General features: G+C 33.4%; 1 protein-coding gene across 1 annotated transcript; it reads left to right on the top strand.

Moving 5' to 3' along the window:
• The first annotated feature begins 5,922 nt into the window (after positions 1-5,922).
• LOC128164038 (glycine--tRNA ligase-like) lies at positions 5,923-17,270 on the top strand. The gene is made up of 17 exons (XM_052827752.1): positions 5,923-6,157; positions 6,861-6,962; positions 7,142-7,241; positions 7,594-7,735; positions 9,700-9,788; positions 10,126-10,202; positions 10,492-10,637; positions 11,005-11,154; positions 11,577-11,739; positions 12,157-12,321; positions 12,652-12,760; positions 13,309-13,453; positions 14,045-14,130; positions 15,201-15,310; positions 15,606-15,699; positions 15,854-16,041; positions 16,471-17,270. Exons 1-17 carry the CDS (start codon positions 5,963-5,965, stop codon positions 16,582-16,584), a joined length of 2,175 nt encoding a protein of 724 aa, XP_052683712.1. The 5' UTR covers positions 5,923-5,962; the 3' UTR covers positions 16,585-17,270.
• Positions 17,271-18,350: the final 1,080 nt, after the last annotated feature.

Genomic DNA, 18,350 nt, shown 5'->3' with positions numbered 1-18,350 from the left:
TAAAACAAGTCCCACGGAGAAAACAAGTCCCACGTAAGTCCCACGTAAGTCCCATGGCAAATGCGGCTATATATCGATATAATTATGATTGATTATGATTAAATGTGATAAAATAATCATAATTAACACAACAAAATATTTTTATGAGTTTTTATTACGGATTTATCGACGAAAAATCAAAGATGTTGGTAAATATAGATAACTCGTACGTAGAATTCATACGGCAGCAGAAGAAATCTGTATACCCGCCGTTTATTGATGGATAATTTAAATTTTCTTCAACAAAATAAAATCTAATAGCAATAAAAAAAAAGACTTCATATTCATTAAATAACACAAACTAAGTAAAAGTTTGGTAAGTAGACAGCTGCTACGCAGATTGCATTCGCCCGCCGAGAAAAGAGCACACCTGCCGCTTACCTGATGGGCGATCTTAATGTTTTACTTTTATTTTCTAACTTAAAAAATAATCATATTAACATTGATAAAAAAAAATAACCACATTTATTGATTTACACTCACTAAATTCGTAAAAATCATGAAAGTAAAAAAAAAATTACGCAGAATCCATAATCTAAATAACTAATTCCTAATTTTTTTTTTTTTTTTTTTTTTTTTTTTGTATGTTAGTCTTTTATTTCATTGTACTAAAAAATGCATAGATAAAATTATTAATTTCTTTACGCAAATTTAGAAAAAAAAGCGCGAATGACTTAAAAATAAAGGGAAAACTCTAACACAGAATTCTTACGACTGTGGATTTAAAATGCACGCGTGCCATTTATAGTTATGTCATTTTATTTGTAAATTATTTCAGATGGCTGTAAAGTTAACATTTTGCCTTATGATTATGTTCAGAAGAGAAGTTTACTTATTGCTGTGATTAATTTATTATATTACATGAAGTTGGGTGATACGAGTTTTATATAGTCCGTATATTACTCCTCTTAAGTTTGACCCAGTTCTGTTCTCTCTAAGAACTGTCATGTTGTAAAATTTGAATTTACTGGGTGGGTTTAAATACAAAATTTACACATGTTGGAAATTTTGTATTTACACCCACCCAATAAATTCAAAATTTACAACATGACAGAACCATGCGTTCATTCAGAGTATTTTTTTTTGGGGGGGGGGGGGGGGTTGGGGGGTATTTAGATTTGTCGGGGGAGGGGGTCTAGGCATATTTTTGGTCATTTTACAATGAAAATTTACGAAATTTGATTTTTTTTTCAGGGGGGGGGGGATTCCACCCCATCCTCCGAATCCCATCTAGATCAGCTCATGAAAAGTCTGTTAGTGGTGAAAATCTTCCTAAAAGTCAAAGAAAAAATATTGCATCTACTCCAAAAAAAAAAAATGATGACTGAAATAATGACTACATATTTGATGGATGTTCATGAGTTATACTTACATATACATGTATTGTTATTAAATTGTTATTGTCAGCAAGAATATTCTAGTCTACGGCAGCTTACCGTTCACGAGACTGTTCCACGATCTTTGGGTCTAAAGACCAACTCTGTTTGAAATGTTTTTTTCTACATAATGAATGAAAAATCGTGTTTCAAAAATAGAAACCAGCAGAGATCGTTATATTTTTAGAAACCCTTATGATAAAAGAGAAGGCTTTGAAAACATGTATAAATATATAGTTGTTTGCTTGTCAATTTTCAGCAAGGAATCAAGCTGTTTTCTCGAGATTTCCATTGTATTCCCCCAATTTATTCGGAAACCTATGGAAATCTATGCATATGTTAAAAGTAACTTTCTACTGAAATAAATGTTTTCGACTTCTTATTTATCGAATTATTCATAATAACTGCTTGAATCACACAAGCGTATATGTAAACAAGTATGTATATTTATATGCATTTCTTTCTCTCTTTCTTTGTCTTCCCTCCTTCTTTCACTTCATCTCTTTCTCCGTCTTCTCCATTAATCTCTCTCTCTCTTTCTTTCTCTCTTCATGAACGGAAAAACCATACAAACATCGAGTTGAACCTGCGTTTAACTGTTCTAGTACATATATTTTTTCAATACAATTAAAATACATTTATAGAGAAAACTATCAAGCAAACGGGATTGAATGTGTAGGAAAATAAATAAATAGCTATAGACATGCACAAAAAATCTGTGCCAATATATCAATCATTTTCAAACTGATAGACATATTTTAATATTTTTGTAGCGAGTCGGTAAGAGTTCCACTGCAACATTCACATTCGAAATGTTCGCAAAATTTCATTCCGACAATTTTAATGAATCACACTAATTAGTGAACAGAATGAATCGAAGGTCGAGAAATGTTTTACATTTGATAAAAACGGGGACGTATATACTAAGTATATACGTCCCTGATAAAAAGAAAGTCAAGAATAATGCATGGCTGCATTACCAAATATTATTGATTTTTTAATGTATATACATGTATTAATGACATATGCATATGTTTTTCATACGACAAACAATCATTCACTTCACTTTCCCTCAAACGGTTACACGCAGAGTTTTGTATAAAAAAAAAAGAAAGAAAAAAAAGGAGCTGGACCATTGTCACAATCTGAACACGAGCACGTTGATTAATGTATTTTTTTTTATCACCATAAATCATGTACTAATTACAAAATAACTTGCTTATTATTTCCTTTACTACTTTACTATAATATTTGGGGCTAGTGGAGGGAGGGGGGGGGGGGGGCTACATGTCCAAAGATGATTGGTGATCGTTGGCTCTACCTATACACGTGTATATATACACGTGTTAGTTTCTTGTATATTCTGTGTGAATTGAACGGTTTTTTTTTGTCGCTTTAAAAACAATAGACCTTTACCTACCTGTATATTGGGAGACGACCGTGAAGCACACCGTGTACACAACCCCCACCCCATCTCTCTCTCTCTCTCTCCCTCTCTCTCTCTCTCTCTCTCTCTCTCTCTCTCTCTCTCTCTCTCTCTCTCTCTCTCTCTCTCTCTCTCTCTCTCTCTCTCTCTCTCTCTCAAATGTTTTAGGTGACTAGAAAAAATAACAGTTATGAACGAGTAGATCTACGAAACACAGAAAAGTTATGTTTCAAAATACTATGCAGTCCACTTTTATTATTCCCGTTAATAGAGCAAGGTCGCTACATGCAACAGAATTATCAGAGTTTCTGACACCCAATTAAAACTTAATATATCTCATGTACACTTACACTGAACACTTAATCAAAATATATTACAAGCCATCAGTGTTTTAACAAGTCAAACTAAGTATAATTTCTATATACATTCATAACCGTAAACATTTAAACATGTGTGTTACTATCTTCGAGAAGCTGATAAAATACAGAAAAACAAAATTGTTTTTGTAAAGGAAAGTATAATTCATTATTATTTACGAAACAGACCAGATATATATTAACCAAGAAGATTGCCATGTCATTGAGTTGAATCATTTTACAACGTTAAACATTGAACCGGGTGCCTTTTTTTTTCTCCATTGAAAATTGAAACCAAAATATACCCGGTTACATTAGTTACACTGATATCATGCAATGTAAAATTTTGCTACAGTCTTATGAATGACGTATGTAATATTTGTTTTTAGAAACAACATCAGGAATTGAAGATTTACATATAGCTTGGTGAACTAGGCAGTGAAAGTCTTAGATCTAGACTTGAAAAAGAACAGGCTAACGTACTTGTGTAAGCATTATAGATTTTATAATTATTTGTTCTCCAAAATTCATAATTTTAGTAAATTTATATGGAGAAAGAATATACGTTTAAAGCAAAGTGCCCGCACATTTCCGTATATAGTACAATGTTAGTAACTGTGTACATCATGAAAAACTTGGAGTAGATGTAAGAATTTTTCTTTGGCTTTGTAGATGATTTTCGATCACATACTTTTCATGAGCTGAATCTAGATGGGATTCGGGGGTGGGGGGGGGGGGGGAGTTGGAGTTCCGCCCCCCGTGGAACAAATCAAATTTCTTAAATTTCCTCGATCCCCTCCCTTAACAAACCTGAATATACCCCTCAAAAATATTCTGGATGAACGGATGGTTTTTATTACGTTTTGATATACATGTAAATAATAATCTGATAGTTATTTGTTGAATCGTTTATTGGTTTAGTTAAATGATATCAAGATCACGCATTTTCGCGTCAGACGAAAAAGTTATGATAATATTTAACAGTATACTTTTTTAAAACACAATAATTCTTATTGAATTCTTATTCATGTGTACGAGGGTTATTAGAAAAGTTCGCACACAAGTTGACTTGTGAGCGGACTACTTACATGATACTAGCGAAACTTTTCAGATATAACTTTTATTTTCTAAGAAATATGAAACGATTTGTTTGTTTTAAATGCACCATAAAAAATATACAGCTTAATTATTTGATGAATATGCTTCACGGAGCATGTCAGTTTTCTTTTTTTTTTCTTTTTTTTTTAAATTTTTTATATTTTGTACGCATTTTTCCTTATTAAGAAAATGTACCGTTGAAGTGCATAAAAATAAACGATATTTCATATGACATCACAATAACTTAGGAGGGTCATTTTATGAAAGTTTTAAGTTGAAGAATTTCTGACCGTTTCATCGCCGAACTTGGACGAACAACGCTTGAAAAATGAGTCAAAAACTTTGACGTCTGTTATATTTTTGGACATCTTGGAGCACCGGGCCGTCGTTTAATTTTGTTTGCACGCAGGAAAATCTCCGATGGAGACCAAAGGATTCCAATATGAATGCTACTATTTTTTTTTAATAGGAAAAACGTTTACAACTTGAATCACAGAGGTTTAAAGATGGAAAAACTGTTTTTTTTTAGCCCTTGCAGCACCCCCCTCCCCCCTACAGCCTGGATCTTGCACTTATAAATGATCTACGATATGCCACAAAAGGCATTATACAAAAGCTTGACAAATAATGGTATGAACGTGCATTTTATAAATCGGTTAAATGTCTTAAAAAGTGCGTGGAACTGAAAAATGTTTACTGTGAAAAAGAGTAACATGTTTGACTTTCAGTTGTTTGACGTCACCTGACTTCGTGGAAATATGAAATGTTGCTCCGTAAATCTAATTCACGCAAAGTAAAAACCGCTGTATCTTTTGGAAAAAATAAATTCATATGATTTTTTGCATACTTATTTTCAAATGGTAGTCATTTAATAAAACATCCTACAAAGTTCACAGTAATTTTGCCGTAAATCACTGTCCGCGAAGTTTTCTAACAACCCTCGTACAGTTGATTAAAAAAAAACAAAAAACTAAGGTAATGAAAAAATCATATCCATTAATATAGGTAGGTATTCGACAAGGGTAATTTAAACGTACACATGTACATTCCTTCAGGCTTGTGTGTTTCGTATAGACTAGTTCTTAAATCTTCCACTGTATTATAATTTATCATAAAAGCCTCAGTGACAGGCATAATAAAATTTTTTTTATTAATATGATCATTTTTAAGTTTGAAAATATAAAACATTAAAATAACCCATCAGGTAAGCGACAGGTTGCTCTTTTCTCGGCGGGCGAATGCATTCTGCGGAGGAGTTGTGTACTTACCTGATTTTTACTTAGTTTGTGTTATTTAATGAATATAAAGTCAACTTTTTACTGCTATTAGATTTTATTTTGTTGGAGAAAATTAAAATTATCCATCAATTAAAAGGCGGGCATATAGATTTCTTCTGCTACCGTATGAATTCTACGTACGAGTTATCTACCTTTACCAACATCTTTGATTTTTCGTCGATAAATTCGTAGTAAAGGCTTATAAAAATATTTTGTTGTGTGAATTAATAGTATTTTATCCCTTTTAATCATAATCAATCATAATTATATCGATATATAGCCGCATTTGCCGTGGGACTTACGTGGGACTTGTTTTCCCCGTGGGACTTGTTTTAGTATCAGCGCTTTTCGGAAGCGTGGCACCGGTCTGTCAATCAACTGTTACATCTCATGAGACATATCCTGAGGTTGTTGTGGCCACGAGCACAGGTTTTAACACAGAGAAACGTTAAACGGAACTTTCACGCCAGTCGTGTGCTATTTTGTGCGAGGTCAACTTCTCACGTGTTAAAAACACCGTCAGATATCATGGATCACGAAATAGAAGAAATGTTAGCACCTCTGAGGGTCGCTGTTAAGGAACAGGTAAATTGGGTCAAGATGATGCAACCTTACTTTCACATGTTCCATATGTTTTCATCGTTTGCTTTGGTTTCATGAAGTTTTTCTCTTCATACAAAATTTAGACTCTATAGGGTGATGAAACCACATAAATTATTTTAGAACATATGTTAATCAACTAAAATCTTTCATAAAATTAAAATAAAAAAAGTTGATTTGAAACATAGAAGGGTATCGATATACCCCCTAAAATTAAAAGGAAAAAATGACAGGAAAAACCCCCCAAAAAACTTCCTAGTCAAACAAATATATGATATCACTTGTTCAACTCATGATTGATGAATTCTAAAATAGTAATTTTTCTTATTAAGAATTTTTAAAATTAGCATGATTATATTTTGAATTATTAAAATTGTTTAAGTCTTGTATATGAATGTTTTTGTAGACTTGTAGTAGTACAGTTTTTGCTCCAAAGATGATTAGATCAACCATTGAATTTTAATGATATTTTATTTCTCAAATGTGGCATTGCATGTACAACACCTATTTTTGCATCAGAGCATGTGCAGAAATGGAACTTAAGGGACTAAGTAAAATGTCAATGACATGTCGATAAGTATAAACTTATCTGTGAATTTCAAGTGTCAGAAGCTTAAAAAACTAGTAGTGCCCTTTACTACAGCAGAAAAAGTTAAACTATATTATCTCCGAAAACTGAATCTTTCAGGGAGATATCGTGAAGAAACTGAAGGAAGACAAAGCTCCAGATATAGATATCCAGAAAGCTGTGTCTGAACTCAAACACAGAAAGAAGACCCTGGAAGATAAGGTAGTTAAAAAGCTTACCCCCATTCCTCCCCCACTTACCCAATAAAAATTAATAGATAAAAAAATTATACCTGAATTTTTTAGAAACAAGTCTATTTTATGACAATGTAGAATCAATAGTGTATTATTCTAGAGTAATTTTTTCTCCATCAATATTAATATTGTTTATTATTTTGCAAGGAATTAGAACTGGGAGCTAAGGACAATATTGACAGAGGGAAGATGGAAGATTTACTCAAACAGAAGTTTTTCTATGACCAGTCTTTTTCTATTTATGGAGGTAAGACCAGAGTCATTGTGAATGTGACTGAATATTGAGCAAACAAAGAAGAAAAGAATTTCATAAGACACTTTTCTTTTTGAGTGTCCAACAACAGGAACATCTTGCTGAATATATTATACTATGGGGTACCATTTTGGTTCCCCGAGGTACATTGGGGTTCCATGGGGTTAAAGTTGCACTCCCACATGTGAATAGTTTTTATATCTCTTTTTAGTATAAAACGGGTGCATAATCTCACTTTGTAGTTTATTTATACTGGTGTGAATTCTCTATATCACATTGTAATGTATGAATTTATAATTTATACATGAGCAAATGGTCTGTATGACTTTTAAATGTATTTATACAGGTGTGAACGGTCTATATGACTTTGGACCAATGGGCTGTGCTGTCAAAGCCAACATCCTACAGACCTGGAGGAACTTCTTTGTCCTGGAGGAACAGATGCTGGAAGTTGATTGCTCAATGTTAACTCCAGAGCCAGTCTTAGTGTGAGTCATGCATCTTACATGTCATGTGCAAGAATGTTAACGAATAGGCAATTTAGCAACTTATTTAGACAGCCACATTAAAATTTTTAAAACACAGTAGATTCCTCTTTTTAGCTCACCTGAGCCAAAGGCTCAAGTGAGCTTTTCTGATCACAATTTGTCCGTTGTCTGTCGTTGTCGTTGTCGTAGTCGTTAGTCGGAAAGCTCAGATTTGAGTGGAAGCATCCTCAGATAGTGTAGATTCAAGTTCGTTCAGATCATGGCCCCCGGGGGGTAGGGTGGGGCCACAATAGGGGGATGAATTTTTACATAGCAATATATAGAGAAAATCTTTAAAAATCTTCTTCTCAAAAACTATTAGGCCAGAAAAGCTCAAATTATAATGGAATCATCTTCAGGTAGTGTAGATTCAAGCTCATTCAAATCATGGTGCCCGGGGGTAGGGTGGGGCAAAAATGGGGGGATCAAGTTTTACATTGGAATATATAGAAAAAATCTATAAAAATCTTCTTCTCAAAAACAATTAGGCCAGAAAAGATCAAATTAAAATGGAAGCATCCTCAGGTAGTGTAGATTCAAGTTTGTTCAAATCATAGTCCCTTGGGGTAGGGCAGGGCCACAACGGGGGGATCAAGTTTTACATAGGAATATATAGAGAAAATCTTCTTCTCTAAAACTATTAGGCCAGAAAGCTCAAATTTGAATGGAAGCATCCTCAGGTAGTGTAGATTCAAGTTTGTTCAAATCATGGTCCCTGGGGGTAAGGTGGGGCCACAATTGGGGGATCAAGTTTTACATAGGAATATATAGAGAAAATCTTTAAAAATCTTCTTCTCAAAAACTATATGACCAAGAAAGCTCAAATTGGCGGGTAACCATCCTCAGATAATGTAGATTCAAGTTTATTCAAATCATGGTCCCTGAGGGTGGGGCGGGGCCACAATGGGGGATATATTTTTATACATAGAGAAAATCTCTAAAAAAATCTTCTTCTCAAAACTATTAGGCCAGGAAAGCCCAAATCTGAGTGGAAGCATTTCCAAGTCGTATAGATTCAAGTTTGTTAAAATAATAGTCCAGTGGTATGGTGAGGCCACAGTGGGGGATGAATTTTTACATAGGTATACATAGAGAAAATCTTTAAAAATCTTCTTTTTAAAGACCATTTGGCCAGAAAAGCTTTAACTTGTGTAGAGGCATCCTCGGGTATTGTAAATTCAAAATCAGAGTCCCTAGTGGTAGGGCGGGGCCGTGATGGCAGTTTGAATTTTTACATATATAGAGAAAATCTTTAAAAATATTCTGGGAAAGTTTTTCGGTCCAAAACTCAGTACTTAGTGTGAAAGCACAGGTTATGCAGATATAAGTTTGGTGAAACCATGATACCCTAGAGAAAAGTGGGGCAACAAAATGGGGGGGGGGGGGGTATATAGGAAAAGAGAAAAATCATCTTACAGGTACAACAAGAAAAGGGGCTTGGTATTTAACAAAAGAAAGAGGTGGATAAAAATTGGCAGATTTTCAATTTTTTTAGCAAGATCTACTGTACTTAGTTGTCAAGATATTTTGATACTGTAATGCTAATTTGATCAGAATTAAGGCAATTGTTGCTCAGGTGAGCGATGTGGCCCCTGGGCCTCTTGTTTTACGCAAGTTCTTCATTCCGTGATTCTGTCGTTTTGTATCAAACTATGACAACATGAAATCTTGAGAACCAAATTTTTATAACTATCATTTCACATAGTTCACAACTGTTCGTAAAATAAAAGCAAGATTTGAAAATCTGCAAAGGTTGTTTGCTAATATTAATTCCTCATATTTTATTGGGAAATTACAGTTGGGTATTGTGTTTTTTTAAAGCCAAAACAGGAAGTTTATGCTTGCCTTTAAATGTCTGTGCAATAGAATCAGATTACATTCACATTACAGACACCTTGGTTTGATGTTATGTAATTGTTTTGCAGAGCCTCAGGTCATGTTGAGAGGTTCCAAGACTACATGGTAAAGGACCTCAAGAACGGAGATTGTTACAGAGCCGATCATCTGATTGAAGGTGAGATACATTACAAATACCTGCTTTATAATGAAGACTCTGTAAAACTAAGTATTATTATATATTAGAAGACTATTTAAGTTGCAGAACTTGTGAACAATCCTTTTGATATTTGTCAATGAAATATGTCTTATTCAATTCATGTATTCAATGGAAACATTTGAATTTTATTTTTGGAAACCAATAACTTATTACAAATGCTAACACAATTATAATATTTTGGAGTCTGATAGAATGAATAAAGATTGCATTTCTTAGTTCCTTGTAAGTTGATATGTAAAGGTAACACCAAATGTCATATGCCATAAATTCTAACTCTAAATTTATACTTTTTTAGCCACATTTGAAAAGATGTTAACAGACAAAAAAGTGGACGCAGACACGAAGACTGAAATCCGAAATCTTATGCCATTAGTAAGTTAATTCTTCATTGATTATGTTACTGATATTGAAGTTGGGAATTGATAAGTTTCTGTTTTGGTTGGTTTAAAATAATTCCAGATGTTAAGTTTTTAGGGACATTATGATTTAAATGAAAGAAGGAGATTAAGAAGAGTTGACAGAAAATGTTAACAATGTTATCTTTTTAGGGACATAATGTGATTAAAATGTCATAAGTTAAAGATTTTCAGTACAATGCTTTTAATCTCTTTCAGTACTTTGATTTTGTTCCTTTTCAGTACTTTGATTTTTATTCTTCCAGATTGATGGCATGTCAAAGGAAGACATGGGCAAGACAATAGTGAAGTACAACATGAAGTCTCCCCTCACCAACAATGACCTGTCAGAACCCATGGAGTTCAACCTCATGTTCTCCACAGCCATCGGCCCCACTGGGCATATCAAAGGGTAAACCTTCAATGCACTATGAAATGCATTTCATTAGTGATTTCTTTATTAACAGCTTTCCTTGTTTGGGATTTTGATCAGCATTGATAGGGGGAATTAATTTATCAGGCAGTCCAATATTCCAGAATTTGAATTTCAGAATTTTGTTCACAGTCTAAATCTATTTAAAAGTTTGACTATTTAGAATTTCATCAACATTAAATACTTTCAGTTGTAAGATTTGAGCTTTTGACCTTAAAGACACTAGATAAGTGATAGAAACAAAATTTACAAATATGTAAATACTACAAACAAGTACAGTTCAGTCATTTTATTTTTTACATTTATCAATTATTTACCGGTAACAATTATCCTTCTCTGTTCACAGCTTCCTTCGACCAGAGACCGCCCAGGGAATCTTTGTCAACTTCAAGCGACTGTTGAACTTTAATCAGGGAAAGCTCCCATTTGCTGCTGCTCAGATTGGCAATGCATTCAGAAATGAAATCTCGCCCAGATCAGGGCTACTTAGAGTCAGGTATTTATACTCCTGCAGTTTCATCAATATCATTTGCACATTAATTCTTCAGGGTTCAGCTCTCTAGCCTATCTACAAATTTTAACGTTCATCAAAGTATGACAATGGATATTAGATGTAAATGGTAGAAAGGTTATCCACAAATTTTATGTGATCTCCAAAACTGAAAATTTTATTAAATCTATGAAAATTAATGCTCTTGAAAATGTATGAATCACAGTATACAGGGGTATTTTCACCTTATTCAGCCTCAGTTTGAGTTGATGATATTTGAAAATTTGATTCGTTCGAAGTTAGGTTCTCTGCCCTCAGAGCACTTTGATAAAGAAAATATTAATTCCTCTGTATTTGTTGAGTAAACCAAATAGACTTCTTTGAGTAAAAGCTAAAAAATGTTTGATATTGTTAAATGTTTTCCACAGAGAATTCACTATGGCAGAAATCGAGCACTTCTGTGACCCGAATCAGAAGGACCACCCAAAGTTCAGCAATGTGGCGGACTTGGACGTGGTGCTGTATTCTGCCTGTAACCAGATGGATGGAAAGTCCCCCCAGGTGTGGAAGCTGGGAGAGGCAGTCAAACAGGTAAATATTAGGGGGAGGATCTCATAAGGAAGGAATACGAACACCACCTTTTACCTCTTTCTTCTCAATCTGTTATGTTATTATTTGAAATTGATTGAGAGCACTTACTTGTACAATTTCAGATTTCCTTAATTTAAGATTTATCATGTTTGTCTGGGTGTATTTATTTTTGTTGTTGTTTTAAATCAATTGATTCATTTGGGCATGAAAGTTTACTTAAACTCAAATTCTAAACTACTGCTCCAAACTTTTACTTATGAGACTCAATGAAGAAAATCAATTCCCTGTGCTATGTTGTACAGTGTAGTGCATGTTTTTAATTCTTGATGATTACCTCGTTTTATTTCTCATTTTATTATAAAAATTAATAGCTGATGAGATGCCTGGTTACTTAGCTTTACTTTCATTCATTCATAGAAACTGATAGCCAATGAGACACTTGGCTACTTCATGGGACGGATCCAGATGTTCATGTTGAAGTGTGGCATTGACAGGAAGAAGCTGAGGTTCAGACAGCACATGTCCAACGAGATGGCTCATTACGCCTGTGATTGCTGGGACGCAGAATGCAAAACTACTTATGTAAGAATGCCTGCCGGATAATGCTGGGTTTTTTTTATAACATTTACTGTACATTACTAAAAATGTGAAGAATTAATATATGTGTATAATTTTGAGAAGCAACCCTCGTGAATTTTAAAATCTGAAAATGTGCAGCATTTTTAATTTGCATCTGTCATTTTTTGCGCTTCAAAAAGTTTTTTACAGAAAATGATACAGAATATAATTTCTGCATATTCAATAATTTGCAATTTAAAAGAGATTACGTAAAAAAGTGATAATAAGACCGGTGTGAAAATTACCGTAAATATGGTATTATTTCTTAAACATATGTGCATCTTTTCCTTTCAGGGTTGGGTGGAGTGTGTGGGCTGTGCAGACAGATCGTGCTATGACCTGAACCAGCACTCCAAGGCAACGGGGACCAAATTAGTGGCAGAGAAGAAGCTGCAAGAACCCATATCCTTTAAATCAGAGAATATCATTCCTGTACATGTAGCATGTAATACGTGTATCAAAACACAGACATTGGCTTTAGGAGGACCTTTAATCAATACATTTTAAGGAATGTTTTACATGTCTGAACTGCAAAGTTCAGTATAATTTGTTAAAAAATTTGTGAAACACCTTGATATCTTTTTTGTATCAGATATCAACTTTCTGCTGCTTTTGCACATTTGAAAAGAACCCATTTACAAGCTTTCACTTGTTCATGTTAAATTAGATCTCTGACACGTATGGCGAATAAAAGATGTATTCATTGAAAGCATCATTTATTGGTCTAAATTCATGCTTACAAATCAATATTATAACTTTCATTCTATTATTTAATTTTGTTAAAAAAAAAAGTGAGAGAGATAAAATAAAAATGTATTCATTGAAAGCATCATTTATTGGTCTAAATTCATGCTTACAAATCAATATTATAACTTTCATTCTATTATTTAATTTTGTTAAAAAAAAAAAGTGAGAGAGATAATAATTTTACGAGTCCTTAATGGTCACACAAGGAGGTTGATGTGGTGGAGTGTACGTCCAACAAGGGAAGTCTGGGTAAAGTCTTCAAGAAGGACGCCAAGGCTATTGGGGAATACCTGGCTGCGCTCAGTGTCGAGGACTGTGATAGGATAGAAAAGGAACTGTCCACCAATGGGTGAGTGCGATACAGAAATAAGAAGGGGCGGTTTATGCTGTAGTTTTATTGATCAAAGACATTTGGTCCAGGCAGCACATACATGTAAATAATTTAATTCTGGTTGGAACGATGCATTTGATTGGATAAATTAGTAAAACCTGGTTGGCACATCACAAGGCACGTCATAATTCATTAACGTCAACAACGTACTAATCCACTTGACGTTACGTTTGAATTTTAAACAGATTTATATCAATTTTAAAACTGAATCACGCTCAATTTGTACAGGAAATCAGAAAATTAAATTATTTCTTAAATGTCCGTGATTGTAGAGCAGTATAATGAAGCGATTATACCTAGATCATTAATAATTGTGTGGGTGCACTAAAAAATTCTTTTCAGCTCAAGGATATGTACGTTTTCCAGCAATGAAAAAAATTATAATTCTGATGTCAATGAACATTAGATTTCCATAGATTGACTGGAGAATGCTTAAGAAATCCTAGAAAATAAGTGTTCATTGAAAAATGATTAAATCGCAACATATTTATACATGTAATGTTTTAATCTTTAAATATACATGTATACATGTACCTTATTCTTTTTCAGTGAATCTCAGATTACAGTAGGAACCCAAACCTTCACCCTCAAGTCTGACATGGTGACCATCAAACGCTACACCAAAAAGGTCCATGGTAAGGACAAGCACTGCTCAAATATTAATTAAGGAATAAGGAATCATTCTTTGAATATTATGAGGTGATAATTTTGGTCGGGGCGTGATCAAATCCAATAAAGCCCGAAGGACTTTAAGATAGATTTGATCACGCCTCGACCAAAATTATCACCTCATAATATTCAAAGAATGATTCCTTATTACTTATATTTATATAATCTTAAGCCATTGTACGATTGAATATTTAAATATGAATAAGCAAACCCCACTGGCGCCTCAATTTTGCGTCATTTGTAGTTATGGGATATATAGTACAAAATCGATACGTAGTGTTATCTCAGGCAAAGACACTTGAAAATGTAAATGTTCAGGCATATTCATTGAGTTTACAACTCTTTTTGCATCTATTATATCAGTTTTAACTATATACTATATACATGGCTATTTTCGCCCCATCTAATATTTGCCCAACTACACTTGAAAACAGTTTCACCTTGTCTTGAATTCACTCAGACACAGTTAAGTTTAAAGAGTCTCAGGGATAATTTGAGACAAATGCAAATGGAATTCATCCAGTCTTAAATTCAACTGCTGACTATGAGGGCGGAAGGGGAAAAAATAAAACGTGGGCGAATATTTTCCTATTTATTAATCTTCCAGAAATTGGTATTCTTTTTAGATTTTTTTTTTATACATGTATTAAAATAATACGTGTGAAAAATGTACATGCATAACATGGTTGTATAATTTAATGATTGGATGAAAAAAAGTTGTGTGCATATCTAAGGATTTGTCTGTTCCTGAAGCCAAGAATTGGGCGGGTTTTTATTTTAATTCAATGACATATGCTTGGCCAGACAATTCCCCAAATTTAAGAACATCTAGCATCTAAACATTTAGCATCTAAATTAGTTGAAGATTTATAATTCTATTCAAAGAGAGTTCAAAGTTAATATAGGTAAAGCAACACCTTGTACCTCCTGTTAGTGTCTCGTCTGTAACCTTTTTCATATATGCAGCATGATATTATTATCATGATACAGAAGGTTCACTAAATCTTAACGTCTACTTTGTATTGAACCCTTGCAGTTGAAGAGATTGTTCCGTCCGTGATAGAGCCCTCGTTTGGTGTCGGACGTGTCATGTATTCTGTGTTTGAACACAACTTTAAGATCAGAGAGGGTGATGAACAGAGATCGGTAAGGGAAATAGTACTGTAGATTCCTATTGTTATTATATTTTATGCAAAATAGTTGATTCATATCAATTCTTAAAAAAAAAGAATCATTACCAAGTGAAGATAGTAATCATATTCAGTTTTTACAAAACGTACTGTCTTTAAGACTAAAAGACAATGTAAATATACCAGTACTTGCCTGTAGATTAGTTTATACCTTGATATTGAAAAAGTTATGTTGATATTTGGTTGACTTGTAACATGGATATTTTGTAGTTTGAGTTGTTGACATGTAACATTCACTTGATACTTTGTAGTTCCTGTCACTGCCTGCCATCATTGCTCCCTACAAGTGTTCGGTTCTGCCACTCAGTAACAAGGACAGCTTCGTGCCCTTTGTCCAGGAACTCTGTAAGTCTCTCTCTCTCTCTCTCTCTCTCTCTCTCTCTCTCCTCACACTACATTTTTTTCCTCTTTCTGTATACTTCTTACCCTATACATGTGTAACATGAAACTGTGTCTTATTAGATATACATGCATACTTCAAGTTTGAATCTTTTTGCAGCTAAGGCCCTGACTTTTAATGATATCTCCCATCGTGTGGATGACAGCAGTGGCTCCATCGGGAAGAGATACGCTAGGACGGACGCCATTGCTATTCCCTATGGTGTGACCATAGATTTTGACTCACTGAATGCTCCGCACACTGCCACTCTACGAGAGAGGGACAGCATGAAGCAGATCAGGGCACCAGTAAGTCATTAAAGCGCATAGCTTCAATCTGAATTTGCGCGTTTTATTTCATTTGACAAACAACAATATCAGTTCAGAAGTATTAAAATTAGGATTTTACCAATGCGCCAAATAGTTGTAGTACATGTATTTGTGTGCTGCTATACTCAATTAAAATCAATGTTTTTTCATTTAATTTAATTTAAGAAAATAATAATATAAAAATTAAGAGATTTCACTAGATACTTACATGTAATACAGCAAAGAGGTATTTCTTTATGTATTTATTGTTGGAAACCCATGTACGGTCTCTTTTCTCTTACCTGAGAGGTAAGAGAAGCGAGGCCAACAAAGTTGAAAAGAATCTAGCCCAAAAATTGTCAGGTTTAAATATTTAAAAATATTTAAATCAATTATATTCATAAGGACATGTATTTCTTTTTTTACCAGTTGGAGGAAATTCCCCTCATTGTGAAGGCGCTATCCATTGGACAAAGGACTTGGGAGGATGTACTGAACAATTACCCTCTGTTTGAACAACAGGAAGCAACAAAGGAGAAATGAGGATGAAAGCTGATAGACAAAAACTGAACCTAAGCCACTTTAGTGCATGCAATGCTGTCTCTTTGGAAACTAAGGGGGAAAAAACTAAAAATTTTCATTGTCATGGCATTTTGATGAAGTTATTTTGGAGAAGTGCTACATAGTGATGATAGTGATGAAATAAGAAATTCATAGCCATGTAATAGCAAAACTGTTGGTGTATACTTTACTGCAATGGTATATCATAAAAAGAAAGGTTTATAAATACATGGTACTTTAAGTGTAATGAAAAAACAATGTAGATTCATCGAATAAACATTGGTGCAGTTTTGTAGAGAATGATGAAAATTATCTGTACATTATGAAAATGCAGTCATATATTTCTTTTTGAGATTTTTTTTAATACAGTACAATTGTATCTGTACTTGCTTTGTTATTTCAAACTGATAGAAAACAGACAACTGTGACCTTGTGACAGTAACCTCAATAATGATGTCAAGGTCACTCATATGGACAACTATTTCAATGTTATGCATCTTATGCTAACATGTAGATGTCTAAGCCTTTCATGTGTTAATTTTTTTATTGTCAGTATTTTTTTTTATACCTGCACATGCTCTATATCTTGCAAATGTGTAAAAATGTTGTCAACTTCTTAATTTATGAAATAATTGATGAAATAAAATAAAAGAAACATGAAAAATTCAGGAAGCATGATTCTTCTTTTTAAAACCCTGTGGTTTCATTCAGTTGGTAAAATGTACTCACTATGGTATTATAGAAAAAGACTTCAGTAATTATGCTTATTTCTAAGATACATGTATTTGAAAATTTTCTAATACTCCAGCTTTGCAAAACTTGTTAGCATACAAACTTTTGTTCAGGACCCGACTGTATTTGATTACCTCATAATATTCAAAGATTGATTTCTTATTACTCACAGTTATACTTGTTTCAGTTATTGTTCAATTAAATATTATATTAATGACATTTTAACGTTATATTCATTTTGTATAATTTATAGTCAAAACCCACTTGCGCCCCACACTATATGCGACATTCGCGTCATTGATGAAATGTATTGGACCATACGTTACGCACACAAACATGCACTGAATAATGTAAAAAAGAAAATATTTCTAAATTAATAATCTTATGATTTAAACCCGGTAATTTTAGGTTTTTAAAGAATGTTCTTTCATTAAATGCCCCAATGAGCACTTACATAATGATAGTTATGTGGAATATGAATTCGTTGTAATTATATACGGTCGGGGAATAGCGTAATAAAATTCAACATATACAAATATTTTATTGGCACAAACACAATTACAATAATAAATTTGCAAAGGCCCAACATATGCATAAACAGAAGTATATTGTTTTCATTACATATCAGTATGAAATATATACAACATGTATAATTTTATTTCACATTCAAATGAGAGGAAAATAGTTTTGACAATTGAGCTAGTGCACCGTTTCTGTATGATGTACATTTATTGATAAATGAGAGAGTTATTTTCAACACTTTTGAAGATTTACTATTAAAACGAGCTTGACCTTAATGAGATCTGATATTTTTGAAAAAATCACTTCTATAGTATTAAAACATGTATATGAATTTCTTTCAAACACTGCCCTCAAATGAATATAATTATCTAGAACAGCTGAATAAAAAATACATGTTAATGCACTGGATCCTTGGGATTCACTACATGCACAACCGAGTCAATTCATGCGCAATTTTATTGAAAACGTTCACATGACATTAACTGAAAACAATT

The sequence above is a fragment of the Crassostrea angulata genome, chromosome 9 (assembly GCF_025612915.1).
Source record: "Crassostrea angulata isolate pt1a10 chromosome 9, ASM2561291v2, whole genome shotgun sequence".
In the NCBI taxonomy this organism is placed as follows: domain Eukaryota; kingdom Metazoa; phylum Mollusca; class Bivalvia; order Ostreida; family Ostreidae; genus Magallana; species Magallana angulata.
The sequence above is the reverse complement of the archived record's forward strand: the minus strand, read 5'-3'. Positions and strand labels throughout refer to the sequence as shown.